Raw genomic sequence first — 23,907 nt, forward strand, 5'->3', positions numbered from 1 at the left:
ACCTATGAAAAGATGCATCTATCCATGAGGCTTGAGTCAGAAAATGCAAAGGAAAAAGAACAATGAGAGAGGGGTAACATAAAGACTTTTACCTGACTAAGTTAGTACACGGTCCTGGCCATCGGCAGCTCTGGTACACCCTCTGGAACACTGTTTCTGACCCATTCTGTACTTGACAGGAGACCATCTTTGTCACAGTATGATGGCACCAGTTCCTATGGGGAAGAAGAAACTTACATGTCAAATATACACTTTCATAAGCCAACTACTATGACACCTGCTTCAGAATTATGTAGTCCTGAAAAGTTGTACTATACCAAGGCCATCCAGTCCAACCCCCTTATCTTAGAAATGAGGAAATTGAGACCCAGGGAGTTTTAGGTGACTTGTCCAAGATCATCCTGGTAGTGTCTGAAGTGGGCTTTGAACCCAGGTCCTGACTCCAGAGGCAGTGCCTTCTACTAAACCATGAGTATCAAATGAGGTAACAGAAGTAAAGCACAATTAACTATAAAGTGCTATGGAGGCTAATTTTATCATCATGATCATCATCAGATATGGAATTAGAGGTGAAAGTGACCTTAGAAGTTGTAATGTTAATGGAATGGAAAGATCCTTCTGGCTCATTAATAGGCCTATGTGACCTGCTTTGAGCTCAGGCCCAGCTGACTGCTGTGATGGAGCCTGAGTAACATGGAGCCCATGGTGGGAGGAGCTTGCCAAACAGGTGCAGCAGGAAGTGAGAGAGTGAGGCAGAGCAGCTAGTGTGAATGAGAGAGGGAGGAATTTTGCCTAGGGGAGCTTGTTTGTGGGGAGGCCTGACAGATGGAAGGCTTAGGGTTGTTGATGCTCCCTGGATTGGCATTACCATGGTGGATTTGGCTTTCTGGTATCTGAATAAATATCTTGGTTTCACCTTTGAGGAAGAGAGTTTGCTATATTTTGCATTCAACCCTTGACATAGGTCTGCATATTCATAGCAGCTGCTGTGGGGATCACATTGGCTATGTAGAAGTCACCCAGTCAAACCACTTAATTTTACAGAAGAGGAATCTGAGTTGCAATGAGTCTGGTCCAAGCTCATACAGGCAAAGTCAGGATTCAAATCCAGGTTCCCTAATTCCCATCCAGGGGTCTTTCCACTTCTCCCTACTGCTTCACTTCATCACCAATCATTCCTATGAGGACCACCACCAGGAAACAGCCATCTTGAGGAGCATTTACTCCACAAGCTGGGATCTTTGGCAGTTACCACTCAAAAGCCTCCTTCCCTGGAGGATGATTAAAGAACACACCAAAGACATTGTGAGGAAAGCCTCACATTTGGGAGAGCCTCATCCTCTGCAGAGCTCAGTGGGACTTACAAAGCACCTGTCTCCAACATTCTCACAAAAAGGGACAAAAAGAGCAGGGATTATTTTGTCTATCGCAAAGATAGGAAGATGAAGTCAGAGAGACACTGAGCCACTTACAAACATCTGCACCACAAATCAAAGAATAAAGTCAAGCCCAGAACATTCTTATATATGTAGGAGGCACGGTGGGTAGAGTGATGGATTTGCGGTCAGGAAGACCAGAGTTCAAATCCTGCCTCAGATACCTAGCTGTATGAGACTGGGCAAGTCACATGGCCTCTCTCAGGCTTGGTTTCCTCATCTGTAAAGTGGGGATAAAAACAACTACCTCCTAGGGCTGTTGCAAGGCTCAAACAAGATGCAACTATTCAAAGCCTCTGCGAACCTTAAAAAACTACATAGATGCTAGTTATGCTATTATATGTAATGCTAGTTATATATTATATTTGTTATGTTTATAATTCTTATTGTTAAGATGCTACCACAAAAGACACCGAAAAACATGGCTCCCCACAGAGACAAGAATATGCTGAAGCTGTGATTTAAGCAAGAGTCAGTATAAAACGTATCCCTTGTAACACATGAAGAGGTCTCAAAGACGTTCAAACTAGTCTCAACCACTAGCGCTCACTGTTTTTTCAGAAAGAATCATGGATTGAGCATGAATTGTTCCACCTGTAGAAAATGTCTACATTTGGATTAACATCAACATTTAACACCACGATCTTTCCCTTACTGTCTGAGAGGTCCAAACATGGCTGCTACACTCTGAGGAGGTTTTTAGTCAAGGCTTCTGGCAAGGAAATGAACTGTGAGTTGGAAAAAAAAATCTTTTAAATGCATCAAATCACTCTCTCCAGATATTTAGTTTTTTAATGAGCTGAAAATGGCTTCCATAAATTAAGGTCATGCCCCACCTTCAAAAAAAATAAAAAAGGTAAAAATGGATAAAGAAACCGAGGACACTCTACTGTTAAAATCTGAATTTAAAAACACATAGAATAACCTAATTTCATCCTGGTCCCTAGAATAGCCTACACATACATACACACACACACACACACACACACACACACAGACTACTGCTGTTTACTACCATCTCACTTTCAGGGTTAATGTTGATTATGATTTGTATCAGTCACATAGTTCCATTTGTCATTCTCTTTTGTTGTTCCTTATTTTAATTAATTTTTAGTTTTCAACATTTGCTTTTATAAGATTTTGAGTTCTAAATTTTTTTCTCCTCCCTTCCCTCCCTCCTTCCCAAGATAGCATGCGATCTGACATAGGCTATAATACATGATCATATTAAACATATTTCCACATTAGTCATGTTGTAAAAGAAGAATCAGAACATGAGAAGGAAAAAACAACTAAAAAAAGGGAGAAAATCGTCTGCTTCCATCTGCGTTCAGACTCCATAGTTCTTTCTCTGGATGTGGATGGCATGTTCACCATGAGTCTTTTGGAACTGCCTTAGATTATTGTACTGCTCAAGGGAGTTAAGTCTATCAAAGTCAGTCCTTGCACAATGTGGCTGTCACTGTGTACGATATTCTCCTGGTTCTGCTCACTTCACTCAGCATCAGTTCATATAAGTCTTTCCAGGTTTTTCTGAAGTCCCCCTGCTCATCATTTCTTATAGCACAACAGTATTCCATTCCATTCATATACCACAGCTTGTTCAGCCATTCCCCAATCGATGGGCATCCCCTCAATTTCCAAAAAAGAGCTGCTACAAATATTTTTGTACATGTGGGTCCTTTTCCCTTTTTTATGATGTCCTTGGGATACAGACCTAGTAGTTACTTACCATTCTTTAAAGCCAAAAGACTCCCATCCTTTGTTTTATCACTAGGGTACAGTGTGACAAGTATGACACAGATGAAAGAATCCACAGATAACCCACGTGATATTAGGGCTAGAATTACCTTTGAGATCATTTATGCCTTAACAGAAGAGAAGCCCAGAGAAGGGCCAGTGAGTTGCCCATGATCAACACAATTTGTATTTAAGTGACAATCAAGACTTGACTCTAGGTCTTCTGATGACTAAGAAGTGAAATGTGAAATCAGAGCTGGCCCTTGGCAAAAGTATTGGTAAAGTTTGTCTCTGACCTGGCACTGCCTGTTTGCTAACTATCCCGGCATGCTCCATGCTTTCTATGTACCCTACCTCCCAAAGCACAGAAACTCTCTCTCATTATCTAGCCCTCTGAGGACCATGAGCTAACATCATTCACCAGAAGCCATAAGATGCATAAGTTGTCATTTGAGAATTGTGGCACCAAGGGCTGGAAGGAAGCTCAGAGGCCACTAAATAATCATGCTACTACTAGAAGGGTTCCATCTGTATTGGTAATTAAGGTGGGACTTTTTTTTTTTTTTTTTACTGTTTTCTCTTTTAGAAATGCTAAAGTAATCAAATGCCTTTAAGCCTTACTAGGTGCAAAGCCCCAGACCCACACCCTTTTGCTGATTAGGTATGAATCCTTCAGGCCCTGAACAGGGTATAAAAAATCAAAGGTAAGCATTCTGTCTAGGGCTATCACTCATGGAGGAGTGTTGATGTGGAGACTCTGGACAGCTGTTGTTAAGAGCCCCAGCCTGAGCTTGTAAACCCAGATGGTGATGCTTTCCTGGTAACTATGAATTGTGATTTGAATGAGATAAGGTCTACCTGTTGATATTTGTAATTTGTTTGTATTTGCTCTAAAGTTCAGGTTGCTGACTCTTCCTCCTGAACTAAGTGAGTTATATTTATATGTGTGATTAAAGTGAGATTGTTAACCCTTTCACATTGCTTTCCTTAGTAAAGCAGATCAAAGAACCTGTGTTAGCACCTTTCTGTGTGCTAGTGTGTTGGTGGTGTTACACAGCCATAGTAGCTGCTAGCAAGATTGTTGATACACCATCAAGTCTAATCTCTTCATTTCCAAGGTGAGGAAAATGAGGTAAAGATTGAGTAAGTGACTTGCCCAAGTAACTAGAACCATATGGCCTCCAGGGTCCAAAGTTTATGAAAGGCTGTCACTTTAAAAAAAAAAAAAAAACAACATAATTCAAAATTGCTTCTCAGGAGGATTGGGCCCATTCACATCTTCACAGACAAAGCATCCAAGCCTTTGCCTTCTTGCATTGACTATTTCTGTCTTAGAACATCTTTGACAATCCTCAGAGTGGTTTTAATTTGTACTTCCCTTATCACAAACGATTTGACAAAATTTTTCATATGGTTGTTAATATGTTTAAATTCTCATTTGGGGAACTATTTGTTTATATCCTATGACTTCTTATCCACCTAGGTCTTGACAGAGAGAATTAAATGAAATCCAGATCTTGGATATTAGACCCTTATCAGAGATATTTCATGAAAAAATCTTCCCTTCTTATCCTACCTGCATTAATTTTATTAGAGTAAAAACTTCCCAATTTCATACGTGGGAAATTCTCTTTTATCTTTCACCATCTCTACTCTCTATTTCCTGGTCATACCTATGAATGGTACTTTTATTTTCCTCCAGTTTTAAAACTACGTGACCTCATATTTAGGTCATATATTCACTTGGAACTTACTGTGGCATATAGAATAAGATGCTGGTCTAAACTTAATCAACTGACTTTCCAGATTTCCAGCATTTCCTGTCAAATAGGGAGTCCTTCCTCAAGTAAGTTATGTTCATGGGTTTAACACTGGGTTGCTTACTGGGCTTGACTGTTTCTGATGCTTTCTTATCTAGTTCTGTCTCACTGATTGATCTACCTTTTTATTTTTTAACAAGCACCAAATAGTTTTGATGATTATTATTTTATAACATAATTAGAGTTTGAAGTCTGGAAGCATTATTTCCTGTTCATTTCTCCATTAGCTCCCTTGGGATTCTAGACTTTTTGTTCCTTCAAATGAATTGTGTTGCTAATTTTTCTAACTATCAAGTAACCTCTTGATTGTTTAATTGCTATAGCACTAAATTTAGGCAATACGATAACTGTTATTACATTGACATGGCCCAACCATGAGCAGTGTCTATCCTTCCAATTTTATTAAGTCTTAAGACGATTCCTTTCAAAGACTATGAAGAAAGTATAAGGAGTCTGAAATTCTAGAGGAGCTCCATGAATACAATTCTCATGACACAAATAGAAATTATTAGAATAAGGAAGAAAAGAGAGGGTATCTAAAGAGACTGAAGTGGATTCTCATAGGGAAATTATTTAGTAACTTAGATTCCTTAAAGATATTTCTGCACAGAAGACGGAAACAAGGACAGGTAAGAGGTGATGACTTTAAGAGAGGTATGATCCTATAAAAATAGAATCATCATGCCCATCAAATTGGGGAATGGATGAACAAACGGTGGTATATGATTATGGTGGAATACTATTGTCCTATAAGAAATGACAAGCAGGATGCTTTCAGAAAAATCTGGACTTACATAAACTGATACAAAGTGAAATGAGCAGAACCAGGAGAACACTATACAAAGTAACAATAATATTGTACAACGACCAACTGTGAATGATTTAGCTATTCTCAGCAATACAATGATCCAAGGTGATTCTGAAAGACTCATGATGAAAAATGCTATCCACCTCCAGAGAAAGAACTGATGGAAGAATGCAGATTGAAGCATACTTTTTTTTTACTTACTTTATTATTTAGAGTTTTTTTGGTTTGCATTTTCTTTTGCAACATGACTAACATGGAGATGTTTTCCATGATACCACATGTATAATCTATATCAAATTGCTTGCCTTCTCAAGGAGGGAAGAGAGGGGGGAGGGAAAAGAGGGGGAAATTTTGAAACTAAAAAAAATGAATGCTAAAATTTTGTTTACATGTAATTGAGAAAAATAATATTTTTTAAAAATATATCATCACCAGTATTACCACTGTAGTTGAGGTTGATGAGGAATTTCAAGGATGACCAAAGAGGCTTTGGAGACTGTGTTGGGGTGAAGGATGGGCCACATGGCAGAACAGAAACAGCCCTAAATGTGGAGTCAAAGAACCCAAGCTCGAACGCTGCTTCCATCACTTGCTGCCTTTGTGAGTTTGAGTAAATTGCTTCCCCTCTCCTGCCCTTAGTTTCCTCATCTATGAGATGAGGAGATTAGGATGATGATGACTTCTAGAGTCAGGTCTAGTTCTCAATCTATGATCCTGATATCATTGGAAGTGAATGGGATAATGATAATTAACAAGAGAAAGAAGACAAACCTACTCAACTCTTATGTTGCCTCTATTCTCTCTATCAAAGGGAATAACCTTTGGGCCAGGAAGGATCAAACAAGGAATTTAGGTCATCAGACCAAGATGAACTACATTCTAAATTGAGTGTTAAATGACCCAATGGGCACAATTCCTCAGATTTTATCAGAGCTGAATGAGAGGCTGTAGTAGAGAATGGAAGGGGCATTGCATTAGTAGTGACAGCCAATGTTGTTCCTATTTTCTGAAAAAAAGCAAGAGAAGGGCCTACAAAGCATAGGCTAGTAAACTTTATTCTTCACACACTTTTGACCACTTTATGAAAGAAATGGCTTGTGAGTATTTAGAAAGGAAGAAGTGGTCACTGAAAACCAAGGAGGCTTCATCCAGGATAGGTCATTATACAAGAACAACTCAATTTTCAGTTTTGATGTTACTTTATTGGTAGATTGGGGGAATGCCACAAACAGAGCATTCCTGTATTTTAGTAAAGTTGTTGGGTTTTGTTTTTAAATATTCTGACAGGCTTTTCTGGCACACTGATGGAGAGATATGGGACAGCTGACAGGACAGTAGATAGATCCAAATAATAATCATTAATGGGATAATATCAACTCTCAAGAGGGCCTCTAGTGAAACCCAATAGAGATGTGTCCTAATCTCTGTCCAAGTCAATATTTTTAACAGTGTAATAATTATAATAAGCAGCACACCAATGGTTTCTTCAGCTTAACCTTTTCTCTGCTCCAGATATGACCATAGCTCCTGCTCCCTCACTTGGTATTCCTGCCCTGCCCTTTCCTGACTCCCCCCAATACCCCAATGCCACCAGCTAGACCCTTCCATGCCCCCATCCAACCTTGCTCATCAATACCTCCAAGCCATAGAATCACCTAATTTTAGAGCTGGAAGAGGCCTCAGCAGTCATCTAGACCCAACCCATGACTGAGAAGAATCCTAGCTGCAACATCCCCAACAACAGTCATCCAGCCTCTCATAGATGAAGTCCAAAGAGTGAGGAACCCTCTTCCATACAAGACATCCCAATGCATTTCTGAATAGTTCTAATTGTCAGGGTTTTTTCTGACAACCAAATGGGCTTTCAAGCCAGACCCTGCCCTTCCCAATAAAACACTCATCCTACTTATCTGTCCCTGGACCACCTTGCTGTATGGGATGGAACTCAATCAGGCCCAAACTAAAGTAAAAGAATAACAATGGCCTAGACTAACCTGTATTCTCAGTTCATAGGTCACCTCCCTATTGACCAATCTTTTTCCTGCTGAGTCCCAAAGATCGCCTCGCCCAGGCCAAGTCACAGTAGAGTCCTCTCCCCAAAGTTGGAAAGGAGAAGTAGCTGCTAGATGCAGAATCTAGATCCAAAAACAACTGTAACTCATGTTTAAATAGAGTCTAAAGTTTTCAAAGTGCTTCCTCACAACAATGCTGTGAGATCAGGACTGTATCATACGCCCACTTTACAGATGGAGAAGCTGGGGCTGTAGTTAAGTAACTTGCTCAGGATCACTCAACTATGAAATGTCTGAGGTGGGATACAAAACCAGCCTCCAGATTCCACAAGGACTCTATCCATTAAACTGCTCGGACTCTGAACTAGGATCAAATAAAATGGAAGTGAAGAGGACTAAATGTATGGTACTAAACATAAGTTCAAAGATTCAACTGCCTCAGCAAAGAGTTGGGATGGCTCAGAATGGCCATAATTCATATGAAAGAAATGCAAGATTTAATGGGTTTAGTAGGATTTTGGCTCAAACAGCTACTGAGTTCTCCATCATTGGAGGTCTACAAGAAGAGGCTAGATGATGGCTTGTTAGGGATGTCATAAAAGGCACTCTAATTCAGGTACAATTTGCAATAACTGACCTCTGAGGTCCTTTCCAACAATGAAGTTCTTTGTGATAATCGAAGCCATGAGAAAAGTGATCACTAAGGTGGAAGACATAAAGAAAGAAGAGAACAAAAATTTTACTTTTTTATGGAACAACATAATGGAACATTTGCTCAAAAAAGAGTTTGTCATTGGAATTAACTCATGGGAAGACTTATGTAAACTGATCCAAAGTAAAGTATGATGGAATGGAACACAATATACCCAATTGCTGCAGTAATGTAAATTAAATGAACAACATGCAAAAATACACACATATGCACACACACAAATTTGAATACTGTGCAATTATGAGGATCTAGTTTGTCCCAGAAGAGATGAAAAAATACATTTCCTTTCTTTCTTTGCTGAGGTAGGAGACTATAGATGTGGAACACTGCACATATAATCAGATTCCCTTAAAAGGTTGATTAGTTTTACCGAACTATTTTCTTCTCATCTTTTAAAAAAGTCTTTGTTACAAGACATAGCTTTCTTCATGTGTGGAGAGGGATACATCAGAAATGAGAGTGATGGCAAACAAGCAAGAACAGTTTAAGTTTTGTTTAAACAACTGTTTCCTCTTTTTCTTGCACACAATCCCACTCGAGTTTGGAATCTCTTTCAACACTGGCATTAAAATCATCCAGTAAAAATGTTTGGGTTTTTTTGAGATATCAGAGGGGTCTTGGTCAAGAATGGCACAAAATTTCTCTTTAAGTTCTTCTACAACAAGAAATATTGGCTCTTACAGGCTAATGACAATAGCTTGGGAGTTACTCATCAGAAACAGAACAGCCACCCAAGAGCCCTGACAGCCTCTCATAGCCAGGTCCTAATGGGGATCCCAAAGGACTCTATAATAACAACCGCTCTCCCTCCCTCCTTCAGGCTCTGCTCATTCATCCAGGGCTAATTCCTGGGTCATCAGAACTCTCAGAAAGTCCCAAATGCCATTACCACTTGAACACAATTCCCAGACTCACCTAAATCTTCAAACCTTTTAACAGGCACCTTCTCCAGGCAGACCGAGGACTCTGCTGTCAAGTCCTGTGGAGCTGCTTCAGTTGTAGCCTCTGTGACCCCATTTGGGGGGGTTTCTTGTCAAAGATACTGGAGGGGTTTGCCATTTCCTTCTCCAGCTCATTTACAGATGAGGAAACTGAGGCAAACTGGGTGCTTGCCCAAGCTCACACAGCTAATAAGTGTCTTAGTCTGGATTTGAATTTATGAAGATGAGTCTTCCTAATTCCAAGCCCAGGGCTCTATCCACTAAGCGACCTAGCTGCCCCCAGAATTCTTCTACTTGGTAATCTCTAGTCTACATATGAAAAGCTGGTGAGACACATCAGGGCAAAGTAAACTGTTCCTGCCAGGCACCTCCTTTATCCTTCTTCATAGTTACCCAAGAAGCCATCACATTACAGCACAACAGAAAGAAAATTTGTAAAGGTCTGTTCAACTGTGCTTTTTTACAATTAAGGAAGTTAATGTCTTTCTAAAAATTTATGTTTTGTATCCCCCAAATTTCTGCTATTTTACCTATTCCCTAATAATTGAGACAATGACCAGGAAGCCAAAGGCAAAATATTTGCTCATGCCTTGGAAGTTTACCCACATCATAATACAACATTTGTCAATACCTGTCCGCTTGTGATCCTGGAACAGAGTGAATTAACAGACATGGTGAGTACCTTCTCCAAGAAAGTAATGCTGCTATCAAAAGAGCTACCAAGATAGTTAAAAAGCATATACGTACATGTGTCCAAACACCAATACACATACATGCACCCCAACAAAAAGTCAAGGAGCTGTGATTAATGAAACAAACCAAATGTATCCCAGAAAAAGAAAAGTGTCACTGTCTTGACTTTACATCAATCTTCTTGGGATAATTTTCTCTCAAATCTTAGTTGGACCAGATTTTGATCCCATTATTGTAAAGAATGCCTTAATGGCCCCTCCTAACAAAGCTGGCATTTCTATGGGTTGTGGTTCTCCCTAAAGCTTTTGTCCACATGACAACTATAACAAATTATATTTTTGTTTTTAAAAGGATAAAAGAGTGGATATTATACTTAGCTATGATGGGCATTTAAAGACCATTAAAAACCCAATAGTAGTGTTCTGCTAAGTAGATAGATTTTTCCAGACTTTCCTCATAACATTTTTGAGCTATCAGTTTCTATGCAATATTTGAGAAAAACTTAAGTAAATCAAAGGTCACTTTTTGTAGGAAATGATGCCAATCTAAAAGTCTGCTACTACTAACATCTTCATAAAAGCCTGAGTAGTAAGTATTGGGATCTGAGTGGATTTGCTTTTGGTTGCACTGAAGCCTAGAGCTCAAAGAAGGTGGGCAATTTTCTATTTCACTTGAGACTGACAATAGTTCTCCCTCTGTGTGAAGATGTCCAGAAAAGCATATTTCTAAAACTCTGTTTCTTGCCCTGAGGGTTTGTTCTCACCCTGAGCACATCTTTCTGGTGCCTTCTATCATTCCAAGGAACTCGAAGGGTCTTTGCCACATGGTTGATCCATGAATAGATCATGGCATCATAGAATTTGACAGTACTCTGGTCCAAGCCATACCCATAAGAAATCCCAATTCTAATGTCTGATAAATGTCATCTATCTCCATCTAAGAGCCATCAGGGAGGTGAAGCCCAGCGTCTCCCAAAGCTATCTGATCCACTCTGGGCCAGCATTTATCACCAAGAAATTGTTCCCAACCTCAAGCCCAAATTGGCATCTTCACCACTTCTATCTACTCCTCCTGGTTCTACCTCTCTGAGACAAAAATAATAAATCTAATCTCTTCCAATACATGAGGACAGCCAGTATGTCCCTCCCTGCCACCTCCAGTCTTCTTTTTTTAAGACTAGACGTGTCCAGTTCCTTCAACCAATCCCTGTATGCCATGATCTCAAAGCCCTTCACCACCTGGGTTGCCCTCTTCTAGAATGTCCAACTCATAATTGTCTTGCCCATGTTGTTCAACTAGGGCCATCAAATGTGTTAACAATTCTCTATTTGGAAACACTGCTCCCCAAACAAGCTGAATTGAGAGTTCTAGAGTGTGGCATTTTGTATTGTGGAACATTTTATGCCATTTTATATCATTTTTGTAATTTCAATAAGACTCAGGGCCTGAACTAATTAACCAGAAGAAAAGCCTGATTCTAACAGTCTCTTTGTTCTCTGAGTAAGCTCAGAGATGCCTCTTCTTATGTCAACACGCTCAGATAGAGCATTCCTTTCTCTGTCCATGGCCATTAAGGGTGAAAACCTCAACCCCAGACACTATCTTGAATTATGTGACTTTTCCTTATCTTAATATTTTATGGGCATATGCTATGTTATGGAATGTTAATGGCAAATTAAACACAGAGATCCTGGGTTGTAATTTCAATTGACACCTTGACAACTATCTGATTTGTTGTATTTACAATCTATTCCATTAAGGAAAATCCTTGTCTTGTGTCATAATTAACATACATGTGGGTCATAAAAGTGATATAATGCAGGCTGCTGTGTTGGGACCCAAAAAAATGTATTTAAGCTTACTCATTTCTTTGATCAGGGTGTCAGACTTAGTCTGGCCTCCATGCATGCATGTATCTGCTAAGTTTAAAGGGAATGAATAAATATAATATGAATTTTTCTATCACCTAGCCTGTTGTTTCCTTCAATCAACTTTCAGGTTTAACAGTATACATAAAGATTCCCATTTTAGAAAATAAAGGTCAGAGCGTATGCCACTTCGCCAAGATAGAACATGTAGCTGTAGGCACTTCAGATGGGATCCATTAAGTGTCTCATTAGTAAGAAATGTCTCAACTTTTACAAGTCATGGGATAATGGCATACAAAATTTTCCATGGGATCAGCCCTTTAGTCTACCAATTTGAGAAGGGCACAGAGGGAGAATATGACTGGGGCTTCTTCAGCCCAATTAGGCATTTCCTTCTTATTGCAAATAGGAGTGATACTTCTGGAGTTTCCATAGGGAGTTGCAGCTGAGAGATATTGTGTCTATATTTTGTGAAGGGATTAAGAATGAGCAGAAGGCAATACAGTAATTGGTCAGTAGCTTGCTGAGTAACTTGGAGTTTTTGTACTTTATGGGGATCAGAGAAGAGGAAGGCACCATAAGTCATGGTTTCCAGTATCTAAAATCTCTACCTAATGGTTGGTTGCTGTCCACTGTGCTTGCAGAGGACCACAATAACATCACTATGTTGGGGGCAAGGTACAGTGTGTCTGACTAAGGTTGATCAGACCAGCACAAGCTCAGAAGGCACTACCACAGGTTGGGCACAAATAGACCATATGAACATTTGGAGCAGAGAGGTCTCTAAATTTGCACATCTCATGTTTCTTTTCAGAGACAGCAACTCTGCTTTGCTCATAGAGCACAGTGCCTTCTTTGATGTGGGCACACCATGCAGGATGATCCTGTGCCTGTGTCTCCCATGTCTATTCCAATCTATTTCAAAATTCTTCAGGGATACCTTGACCGTGTCCTTGAATCACTTCTCCTGCCCTCCATGTCAGTGTTTGCCTTGTGTGAGTTCTCCATAAAATAGTCTTTTAGGCAAGCATACATTTGGCATTCAAACAACTTGGCCAGCCCATCAGAGCTGTACTTTCTGCAGCAGAGTTTGAATGCTTGGCAGTTCAGCTCAAGAAAGGACCTGAGCACCCGGTACCTTATCTTGCCAGCTGATCTTCAGAATCTTCCTGGACAATTCAAATGGAAGTGATTCAGTTTCCTGGCATGGTGCTGGTAGACTGTCCAGGTTTCACAGGCACACAACAATGAGGTTAGCACAACGGCTCTGTAGACCTTCAGTTTGGTAGGCAGTCTAATACCTCTTCTCTCCCACACTTTCCTTCAGAGTTTCCCAAACACTGAGCTAGCTCTGACAATGCATGAGTCAATATCATCATTTATGTGGACATCCCTGCAAAGCATACTGTCAAGGTAAATGAACTTATCCACAACATTCAAAATTTCTCCATTTACTACACCCAATGATTCCTTCTATGAATGGTATGGTGCTGGCTGGTGGAGAACCTCTGTTTTCTTGGTGTTAACTGTTAGGCCAAAATTAGCACAAGCAGCAGAGAATCGATCCATACTTTGCTGCATCTCAGCTTCAGAGGCTGCACTGAGTGCACAATCATCTGTGAACAAAAAGTTACACACCAGCTTTCCCTCCACTTTAGTCTTGGCTTGTAGCCTTTTCAAGTTAAGTGATTTACCATCAGTGCAGTAATTGACCTTGACGATGTTTTCATCCTCATTGTAGGGGTCCAATAACTTCCCTGAAAAATCATGCTAAAAAGCACGGAAGCAAGCACACAGCTCTGCTTCACTCCACTGGTGACTGGGAAAGCATTGTCCATTATCCATAACCCATGTAAGCATGCTGTCATGATGTTCCACAAGCCCTCCTGGCTGACAGTATAAAAGGCCTTGGTCAGACTGATAAACATCGTGTACAGACCTCTGTTCTGCTCCTGGCATTTCTCCTGGTGTTGTTGGGCAGCAAATACCACAGTTGACTGTTCCTTAGCCCTTTCTGAAGCCACACTGGCTGTCAGGTACACGACCATCTTCAAGATGAAGGATCGGCCTATAAAGGAAGCCTCTGGCAAGAACCTTGCTGATGAGGGTACAGTCTCTGGGAACCCCCTTGAATCTGGAATACAGTCTCTGGGAGCCCCCTTGAACTCTCCTTTAATCTTCCAACTAGATCTGGCCTTCCCCCAAGGCCACAAGTCTTACATTATCTTTAGGCCCAAATCTCCGTCTAGCCTAGCCCTCTACTGTCCAGCTGCTTCTCACCCTTAATCCTCATCAAAATATCTATACCCTAGCCTGCTGTTGTCTTTCATCTCCAAGTAGCCTTCAGCTATTTCCCATCCTGGAGTCTGACCTCATCCAGGTCCCATCAAGCTCCTCCTTAGACTCCTCCTCAAGACCCTCCCTAAACCCCTCCTCTAATCACCCCAGACCACCTCTCAATCCCTCCCTCAATCTTTGTGTATATAAATCTCCTCTTGCCTCTGTGAAGTTGCTCAGATTCAATCTGATTGAATCTGGCCTGCTTGTGAAAACAGGCATCACAAAGGGTGGGATTTCTTAAAACAACACATTATGGTGAATTCATGGTAAACTTTATCTTTTTGCTTGGCTGAGAAGGCTTGAGTTGAATTCTTTTGGCAGGACCCATGTAGGTATTTTGGGGTCTTGAGCACCCCTAGAAACCTACGGTTCCCTACCCATCATCATTTTGCTTAGACCTCTTCATTGCCAGCAATGACTAAAAGAGAGACCCTGGTGATTATCACCGGACAATCTATTTCCTTTTCCTTCATAGAGATGGACGATGGAGGCATCCTTGACCTCCGAGGGGATAACCTCCTCTTGCCATATAACCTGGAAGATTTCAGTCAGCTTCTGTCTTGTAAATCTCAGCTGGAACAGGATCAGCACCAGGTACTCTGCCGCATGAGAGGAGCCTAATGGTCAACACCTCTTCTTCAGCTGGAAGTTTGGCTACAACCTGAGGTGTGCAGTTAATGGCTTCAGCATTGGTTGATGAGCAGTCTGTTGAGAACACTTCCATGAAGCGTTCAGCTCAGCTCTCCAGCACATGTCCTTATCATTGGTCTGTGTGGCTCCGTCAGCACTGAGGAGGTGAGATGCACCTAGTAGTGTGGCAGTAAAAGAGCTTTCCCGGTTGATTTTGTGAAAGTCATGCATCCATAGGGAAGAAGGAAAGCAGATCACCTCCCAGAACATGCTTCCCTCACTGCTCAACTTGGAAAAGTCCCAAGAAACATCTTGCTAAAGCTGCCATGGATAAAACACTGAGCAGGTAAGTGAAATTAACAGTTTTACTACTAATACTTCTCTCATTAAAACCAATCTTTTTTTTTTTTTAAAGAATATGTTCTTCCTGGATGCAAGCCATCAAGGTCTAAATCCAGCTGATGCTTAATTGGAAACATGAATCTAAGGAACCAACAACTCTAAGCAAGGCTGTAGCTATTTCTTGAAGGCTGCTTCTGCCCTCAGTGACTGTTAGCAGGAGGCCATGCCAAATAATGGGACTAATTGTGGAACAGACACATCACAGCCAAGAGAACAGACAAACACAGAGGCTAAGTATAAACTGAGTGGACTTGAAGTGATCCTGAGCCATGAGAGCCAGGCCGGTGCAGTCTTCACTGGGGCAAGCAAGGACATGGAGTGGGATGAAAGGTAAAGCTCCCTGTACTGTATGGCTTCTCCTGTTGAGGTCTAGGGGTGCTGGGACTCCTGAAATTCAAGGGCAAACGACACCAGTGCTGCCTTGAATGAATTTGACTCAAGCCTTCTTTCAGCCAGAGATAAGGTTCATTAGGACATGGGTTAGGGGTGGGATTCACACAATTGTGACACTTGTATTAACAAGGCCACCAGACTGAATCCCAGCACTTTAATTGAGGCAAGATGGATCTTTTATATAGAAAACTGTGAGAACAGAGAATGGGTCTAAATGGAACTACAGTGGGAAGTGGTCTGGGGCCATCCAGACAATGAAGGGCTGGGCTAGGTTAGAGGTAACAGAATATTGGAGGTTTGGGCATGGGGATCATACTGAATCATACTGAAAGGATTACTGGGATGGTTTGATGCCTTAAGCTAACACCAGAGATTTGGCCATGTGGGGAAGTTCAAGGAGAGTTTGGGGTGGGGGGAGGCAGTTTACAGACCTGTACCCCATCACTCCCACAGTAAGTCACACTTGAGCTGGAAAGCACAGGCTTTTTCTCATCTGTTCCACATCTTCAAAAAAGGTCATTTTACCTTTTCAGAAATACTCTCCCCTAGCCCCCGCTCTGAAATGAGGACACAATTTCTTGGAAGAGAGTCTTTAAGGAAGATGCATTGTACTGAATTATAACTTTACTGAACTGAATTAAATGCATTTTTTCTACTAAACAAACATAGTAAGCACAGTGAGATCTTATATTCAGTCAGCTGTGTGATGACAAAGATGTCATTAATACTACAAGCAAAAGTCAGCTTGTTCTCTACTGATGCTCTTAATACATGGACAGCTGATCCTCCATCTCTGCATCAGGAGCCAACGACTCAAGGGACATGGGGAGGAAAGGTAGATTCAAGGTTACAAGGACCCCAGCAGAAAATCCACATGGTGCCTAAGGGGAAACATCTTGAAGGCTTCAGCAAAAGAACTTTGAGGAGCTATGAGTTTGGCCCTTTTGCCACGTGAACTCTAAGCTTGGCCCCATTTTCCTGGACTACAGATGTACTAATGGAAGAGTGTGGCACAGATGTGGGGGAAAGGTAAGGTTTTTGTGCCAACTGTTGCACTTCTAAAAGCTAAGTCTGGCTGACTTGTGATAACCTGCAATCATAGGGAAGAAGTACACTAATAAGGGGACTCATGAGCCTTCCCACTGGAAAAGACCATCACAACCCTGAGGGGACACAGCAGTCACCGTCTGGGGACCCCAACTATCCCTGGAGGTTTGGAGAGTCATTCCAGAGTCTGTGCTATAAAAATTAAAACAATTCTGACATTTCATAATCCACCTTTCATTAAATTGGTGGAGTGGAAGGCAGGATGGTTTGTGAGAAGGCTCAAATTCTGTCACTTCCTTTGTAACTTTAGACAAGTCACTTAACTTTCTGACCATAGTTTCCTTATCTGTAAAGTGAGGGCATTGGATTGTAGTTGGTTCTTTTTTTTTTCTGAAGAGAACCAAAGACATCTCAGGCCATGTCTTGACTAAATGAATTTGAAGGGCCCTTTCAGCTCATAAAGGATGCTATGCAAAAAGACCACCCCAGGGGACCATCCATTCAATGAGTGAGTGTGAAAACTCACAAGGCCATGCTTTACTTTTCATCCAGCCCTCCACTCCAGTCTCTTTGGATTGGTTGTACCACTAAACCCTTAGTGGGGCACTAGACCTACTGAGACCCTCCCTGCCTTGGGGGATTTAATCCACTGGGTTTTGAAACTCTGGCCTGGGGCCAAAATATCCTAAAGAGTAAATAAGTGAATTAGCTTATGGCAGACTACAGTTCAGAGTCCATCCTGGTATCCCAGCCTAAAGACTTCCCAAACCAAAATACACACCTTTGTCTGGCCATTCCTTCCCTAAGGGCTTCCTTTCCCTCTTAGAATGTAAATTCCTTGAGGGCAGAAATGCCTCCCCTTTGCATTTGTATCCCTAGTACTTAAGCAAGTCAGGACTGTGATATCAATGGAATAGAGAATTCCCTGGTGGGGAAACTCCAACCAACCATCCAGGTCTGTGATTTATCTTCCTTCCTTCCCTCCTCTCTCTTTTTCCCTTCTGTTAGAAACACGCTTGACACGGATATTCAGTTATCAGGAATTATTTATGATGGAAGAATCCAAAGGAGTTGGAATATGTTTCTGTCCAGGAGCAGACTAAGCTCTTCTTTAGGAAGAGGGAATACGGGTGTGTGAGGTAAATAAAACGTGAAGACTTCACAGGGAAGATGTGTGTGTGTGTGTGTGTGTGTGTGTGTGTGTGTGTGTGTGTGTAGGCTAAGAAATGTTTAAAAATCAAGAAATAGAGAAATAGGGAAGTGGAAAAATTCTGAGGCCGTGAGAGTCTGATGGCTCAGCCTCTGGGAAAGTTTACCCTGAAACTTATTGTTCATTCTTCTGGTTCTGGTTTAAAGATTTGCTCAGTAAGGACGGGGTCACTGTGACCTGCTTTCCTTTACTGTAAAAGTACTGTAAAAGAATGGAGAGGGTCTCCCCCATCCCCTTATCCTATTCTCCTTCTTTGGATTTATAGATGTCACCTCAATTTAATCATTAACTAAGGGAATGGGAATTGGAGTTTCTGTGCCTCAATTTCCCAGTTCTTTGTCTAGCTTTTGTGCTCAGATTGTAAGCCCACCTCCCAGCCAATGGTGAGAACGGTCAGAGGTGTTCGGGAATTCTCTTGTGTTAGGTATAATTACGGGTGCCTTGCCCCTTGCAAAGTGCCTCCCTTTACTTACTTGGCTGGTTCCGCTCTGTGCTAGCAGAGGATGCCCTATTCTTGAGACTGGAATAAAATTTATTTCTGTTCCCACCCTGAGATGGCTCCTTATTATAAATTAACTTTTAAATGGTGAGGGTCTTTCATCCCACACGCTGGGTACAAAAGCAAGAGAAGCTTTATACTGGTAGCTCAATGCAGCCCCTTCCTCCAGAGAACAGATCGGTCTGTTCCCTTCTGGGTTACACTCTCTTGTGTATAAGCACGACCCCGCCCCCCCATCATACATTCCATGTTCAGTTAATGAGGCTCTAATGTTATGTGGGATAGGTCTGCATATATGCATGAGGTTCCTTAAGCATGCTCAGTTGCTAAACAGTCATTGACCAGGAGTTAACCCTAATCAGTTTGAGCCAGATCAGCTAACATTCAGGATCTGCAGTTTTCTCAGAACCACTAGATGTTTTCTGATTGCTTGGGCCCTCTTGCCCTGGTTAATTTTTCATTCCCTTTTCATTCCCTTGTTCGCTCAAGCTTTCCAAGGAGCTGATGCTCAGTTTTTCTTTCTCTCATACTTCCCTTCCCCCTGTCCACATAAGGAATCATACCCTTCCCTGTGGGTGCTCTTTCCAAAGGAATGTAAATTCTGATGGCTGAAGCCTAGCAAGATATCTTGGAGTTTATGGGCTAGATTTCTTTCTTAAGGACCTTACCTTAAATCCTAATTATTGTGGCTCTCATTGATTGGCCAACAATAGGTCCCAGGCCAAGCCCCACTTGGTCATTGTTTGGGCCCTGATTGGCTTAGAGTGAATGTAAATAGCAATTGTTTCTGTTTGGGTCAGAAACCTCCCCCCACCCCCATCTTCTCCTCCAATATTGATTTTTTTTATTTAGGCAAAAGAGGCCATTCTTTGCCTCATTTCTTATCTATCTAGCCTTACTCACTGATTGGGCAAATCAAAACCTGGAAAAGACCTTAGCTTAAAAAGGTCAAGGTCTCCCACTGCATCCTGGGCCATCTCCACTCATCCTGATCAATAACTAGCCACTGGACCCAGATGGCTCTGAAGAAGAAAGTGAGGCTGGCTCACTTAAATGCAATTCACTTGCATGTCATGGTGATGAGGAATAGACCTGAGGGTCCTATTGTCCTGAAAGAATTCACTCAGACAGTCTCCAAGTTAAAGATGTACCCAAATGAGCCTGCTCCCATGTGGGAGAGACAGAGCACAGGAAGCAAGCCCTGCTTCCCTAGGGGAGCAGAGTGGCCCCTGCTTCTCGGAGGCAAAGGTTGCAGGCCCTACTCCATGTAGGAGACAGAGGATAGGCCCTGCTTCCTATAGGAGGCAAAGGCAGCTAGCCAGGTTAAAGGTATTGTTTAAATACAATTTTATGGAATAGGGGGCAAGGGGACAAGAGAATGGGAGGAGCCTGGGATATCTAGTAGTCCAGAGGTGCCTTTATCATACAGATAAGCAAAGAGAAAAGGAGAGGGGAGGGGGAGAGTTGTCAAGTTAATTGGCTGCCCTTTGTGAAATCACACAGATAAGTCCTAAGTTTGGGGGGGCAGGGGTTGGCCTTCAGTGCACAGTCTTCTTTGATTGCTTTTCTGGCTGGTCACATCCTGCTTCCGGCTTGCTCCATCTGCCCCAAGCACTCTTTTCTACCTCATCAATGGCATCACCTCCCTGATGTCATGGTTCTTTTCAGCAACAAGGATAAACAACAACATCTAAGCCATTAAGTAACTGACCCAGTGAGTACAAGTCAGAAGCAAGACTTGAATCCACACCTTCTGGTTTCCAAGACCCACTCTCCAGACCATCTTAATTCCTTTCAGCTTGGCACAAAAGTGCTTGATAAATGCTATTTGTTCCTGTGGGTATGCCTGTATTCATTCTTTTTTTAATTAAATTTTATTTTCAAACAAAAGATCTGCCTTCTCTAGTTCCCCTATCATTATCCTGCTCCCCACTGAGAAAGAAAGAAAAAGAAAACCCCGATTACAAACATCTATAGTCAAGCAAAACAAATTCCCTATGCGTTCATTCTTTAATGGGTCAGTGATGACTGGGAAGGAGATCTCTAGTGCAGTGCTGTTTCCACAATCCGGCTAGCAGCTTCTGTGGGGGTGTAAGATCCACCCACAGCCAGCACCTGGAAAGCTGCCAACAGCACAGGTTCTTTTGATCTGCTTAACTAAGGAAAGCAAGGTGAAGGGGTTGACAAGTTTACTTTAATCCAGCATACAGACAGCATTCACTTAGTTCAGGTGAAAAATCCAGCACCCTGAACTTCAGAACAAAATACAAACAAATTACAAATATCAACAGACAGACCCAATACAATTCATTGCTACCAACATCTAGGTTCGGCCCAGGAGCTCAGAACAAGGGCTGGCCCAGAGTCATGTGCCACCACTGCTGCAGCAAAGAGCTCCAAGGAACAGATAGCCAACCCCTACTTTTTACATCTTTTTCAGCATCAGGGGTGAGTCACACATGCAACTCACCCACCTGACCTAGAATCCTCACAAAGAGGCAGACTTAAACCCATGTGGTCTAAAAGCCTCTGCTGTCCCAGACATGTAAACTAGGCCCTCCCTGGAGTTAGCCCCACCTTGGGCCCCACCTTAGTTGCCAATCCACACCCACATAGGTTTTACACCTAATAGGGGTTTGGGCCTGGGGCTTAGCACTTAGTAAGACTCAACGAAATACATTAAATTAATCAAAGCAAACAAAAGCCAAACTCTTCAAGGGCACTTGTTCAACTAAGTGCTAAGGAGCCCATTTTTCTTACCAACACAGGTGCCTGGAGGAATCTGTCCTGGGCCCTCTTATCTTCAGTATTTTCATCCTTATCTCCAGCCCCTGGCTCTAGTCAAGGCTTGGTTCAAATTTCACTACACTTCCTTTTCATAGATCTTTCCTCTCCCTAACAGTTGGCACATCCTTCCCACCTACCCTCCATATTACTGTATATTTCTTTAGAATAGATCCTGATGGGGATTGTGTTACATTTTGGAGGTATGCTCCATAAGGACAGCGACTGCCTCACTTTCATATTTTTATACCCAGTCCTCAATGAAGTGCCAAGAACACAGTGCTTAGTAAATACCTGTTGACTGATGGAGCAATTGCTAGTCAGCTTAGCTCTGGAGATGACACCAAGCTAGAAGGAATAACTAATACACTGGATGATAGAATTAGGGTGAAAAATACTGACCGTCTGCAATTATAAACAGAACATAGTAAGATGACCTTTATCCCTCCACATTTCATGCCCAACTCTTTGTTTCAAAGAACTAATTATACCAAAACAGGGGGAGGGAGGTTTGGGTAGGCAAAAGTTCTGTAGAAATTATCTAGCTTAAGCTCTAGTGGATTAGCTGGTCAATATGAGTTGAATAGTGTAAGATCACGACTACAAAAATTAACTCAATCTTGGGAGCTACTAATGTTGGCACAGGGTCCTTGGGAAGGAAGCAGAAAATCCCACTGAATTCTTCCCTGGTCATTCATTCTATTCCCACATATAGCAAGCAGCTATTAAACACTCCCTACGTGCGAAGCATACTGCTAGGAATCCAAAGACAAAAATGCAACAGTCCCTGCCCTCAAGGAGGGTATATCTACTGGGAGAGGAGGGAGAAGTTGCAACAAGAACACGGACAAGTAGATATTAGAAATGTGAAATAAATACAAAGTATCTTCAGGGAAAAGGATAACGACTATGTCCCCTATGGAACAAGCAGAAACAGGCCAACTGGGCCAGAACCAGAGTGCGTGTGGAGGAATAATTGTCATCAGTCTGCAAAGTTAGGTTGGTTCTATTATAAAGGAATTTTAAAAGTTAAACAATTTAGCTTGTAATCTATGCTGGAGAAAGGGAATTCCCGGAGTTTCTTGAGCAGGTTGGGCTCCCACTTTATGAATATCAATTTGGCACCTAAGAAATTAAAAGACTATATTGCAGTGGTCCAGGTGAGCAGTGAGAAGGCCTCACCTAGGGAGGCTGTAGCAATGGGAAGAGATAAGGAGACTAATGTCCCAGAGGCTGAGGGGGTAAAGAGAACACTTGGGTAACTGTTTGGGCATAAGGTGAGCGAGAGTGAGTAATCCAGAATAACTCCTAGGCTTGATGGGATTTAAGAACATGGCTAATTAAATTTAATCAACATTTATGAAGTCTCCATGGTGTATAGAACACTGTGCTGGGCACTGAAGGTGGTACAACTCTGACAAATGTAGGCCCTGCTGCCCATGCAAAACAACAAAGATCACAGAAGGCTTCACAAAAAAAAAGTTGGTTTGGGATAAGCTTTGAAAGATACCTAAAACACAGAGAATGTAAAAACAAACAAACAAAAAAGACTGAGGCAGAAAAGTTCGGGACTTGTCCAGGGAACAGGAAGCTGGAAAGGTAGAGTGTTAGCAGATTGTGGAAGGCCTTGACTTGATACACAATGAGGAGTCATCGGAGAATGAAATGAACAAGTTGATGCACAAGGAAGATGGGTCTGGGCCAGCACAAAGGCTGAATGGGAAGGGGAAGGGAATGGAGGTTGGAAGCCTCTTTTAGGAAGTGTTGCAGTAACACAGATAAGTGTTAAATGAGAGCCTATGCTCAGAGGCTCATTGATTTAGAGTTAGGCAATGACAAAAAGAAGGGAGGATAAGGGATGTATATGAGATCGGGGAGGTGCAATCAATGGGATTTGGCAACCAATTGGAGATGAGAACTGAGAAGAGGAGAAACATCAGACATTCTAGATGGTATTGCCACTGCAGAGAGTGAAGTAGGAAGAAGAGACAAGCTCAGGGGAAAGATAATAAATTTGGTTTGGAGTTTGTTTTGAAGAACTAGTGGGTGAGGCATCTAGATGGAGATGTTCTGTCTGGCCCTAGGGACCACTGGAGAAGTAGGATTGGAGCCCCAAAGGAAGGTCAGATACATAGAAAAAGTTCTGGGATCACATGTATAGAAGTGATTGTTTAAGTCACAGACAGTCAAAGACAAAACTCTGGGGAACATCTTAGATGGTCAAGAAGGCAGCATGTCAGTGAAGGAGACAGAAGCATAAAGAGACAGGACAATCACTAGGAGGGTTGCTGAAGCCAACAGAGGAGGAGGCATACAGAAAGGAAATATGATTGATACTGTCAAATGCTGCATAGAGATCAAGGAGAATGAAGACTAGGTTAAAAGGCCATTAGATTGGATATTTGGGACATCTTTGGTAACTGTGTTTCAGTAAATTAGGGTTGGAGGGATCTGATCATAAGCAGATGGGAAGGGGATAGTGGAGAATGACTATGTAGCATGTGCTTTGTTGGGTAGTAAGCAGAGGAAAGGTCAACTTTAATGTGTCATTTGAGCTGAGTAGAAAAGTTTA

At 41.8% G+C, this 23,907-nt stretch overlaps 1 protein-coding gene across 3 annotated transcripts in view; it reads right to left on the reverse strand.

Moving 5' to 3' along the window:
* Nucleotides 1-23,907, reverse strand: part of COL26A1 (collagen type XXVI alpha 1 chain) — a 252,085-nt gene that overhangs the window by 187,301 nt on the left and 40,877 nt on the right. For all 3 annotated transcript variants that reach the window (XM_036765717.1, XM_036765718.1, XM_036765719.1), the window contains one exon: nucleotides 93-215. In XM_036765717.1, coding sequence (XP_036621612.1) covers nucleotides 93-215 — 123 coding nt within the window. The remainder of the gene's footprint in view (nucleotides 1-92; nucleotides 216-23,907) is intronic.

Source organism: Trichosurus vulpecula, chromosome 7 (genome assembly GCF_011100635.1).
Source record: "Trichosurus vulpecula isolate mTriVul1 chromosome 7, mTriVul1.pri, whole genome shotgun sequence".
Classification (NCBI taxonomy): Eukaryota; Metazoa; Chordata; class Mammalia; order Diprotodontia; family Phalangeridae; genus Trichosurus; species Trichosurus vulpecula.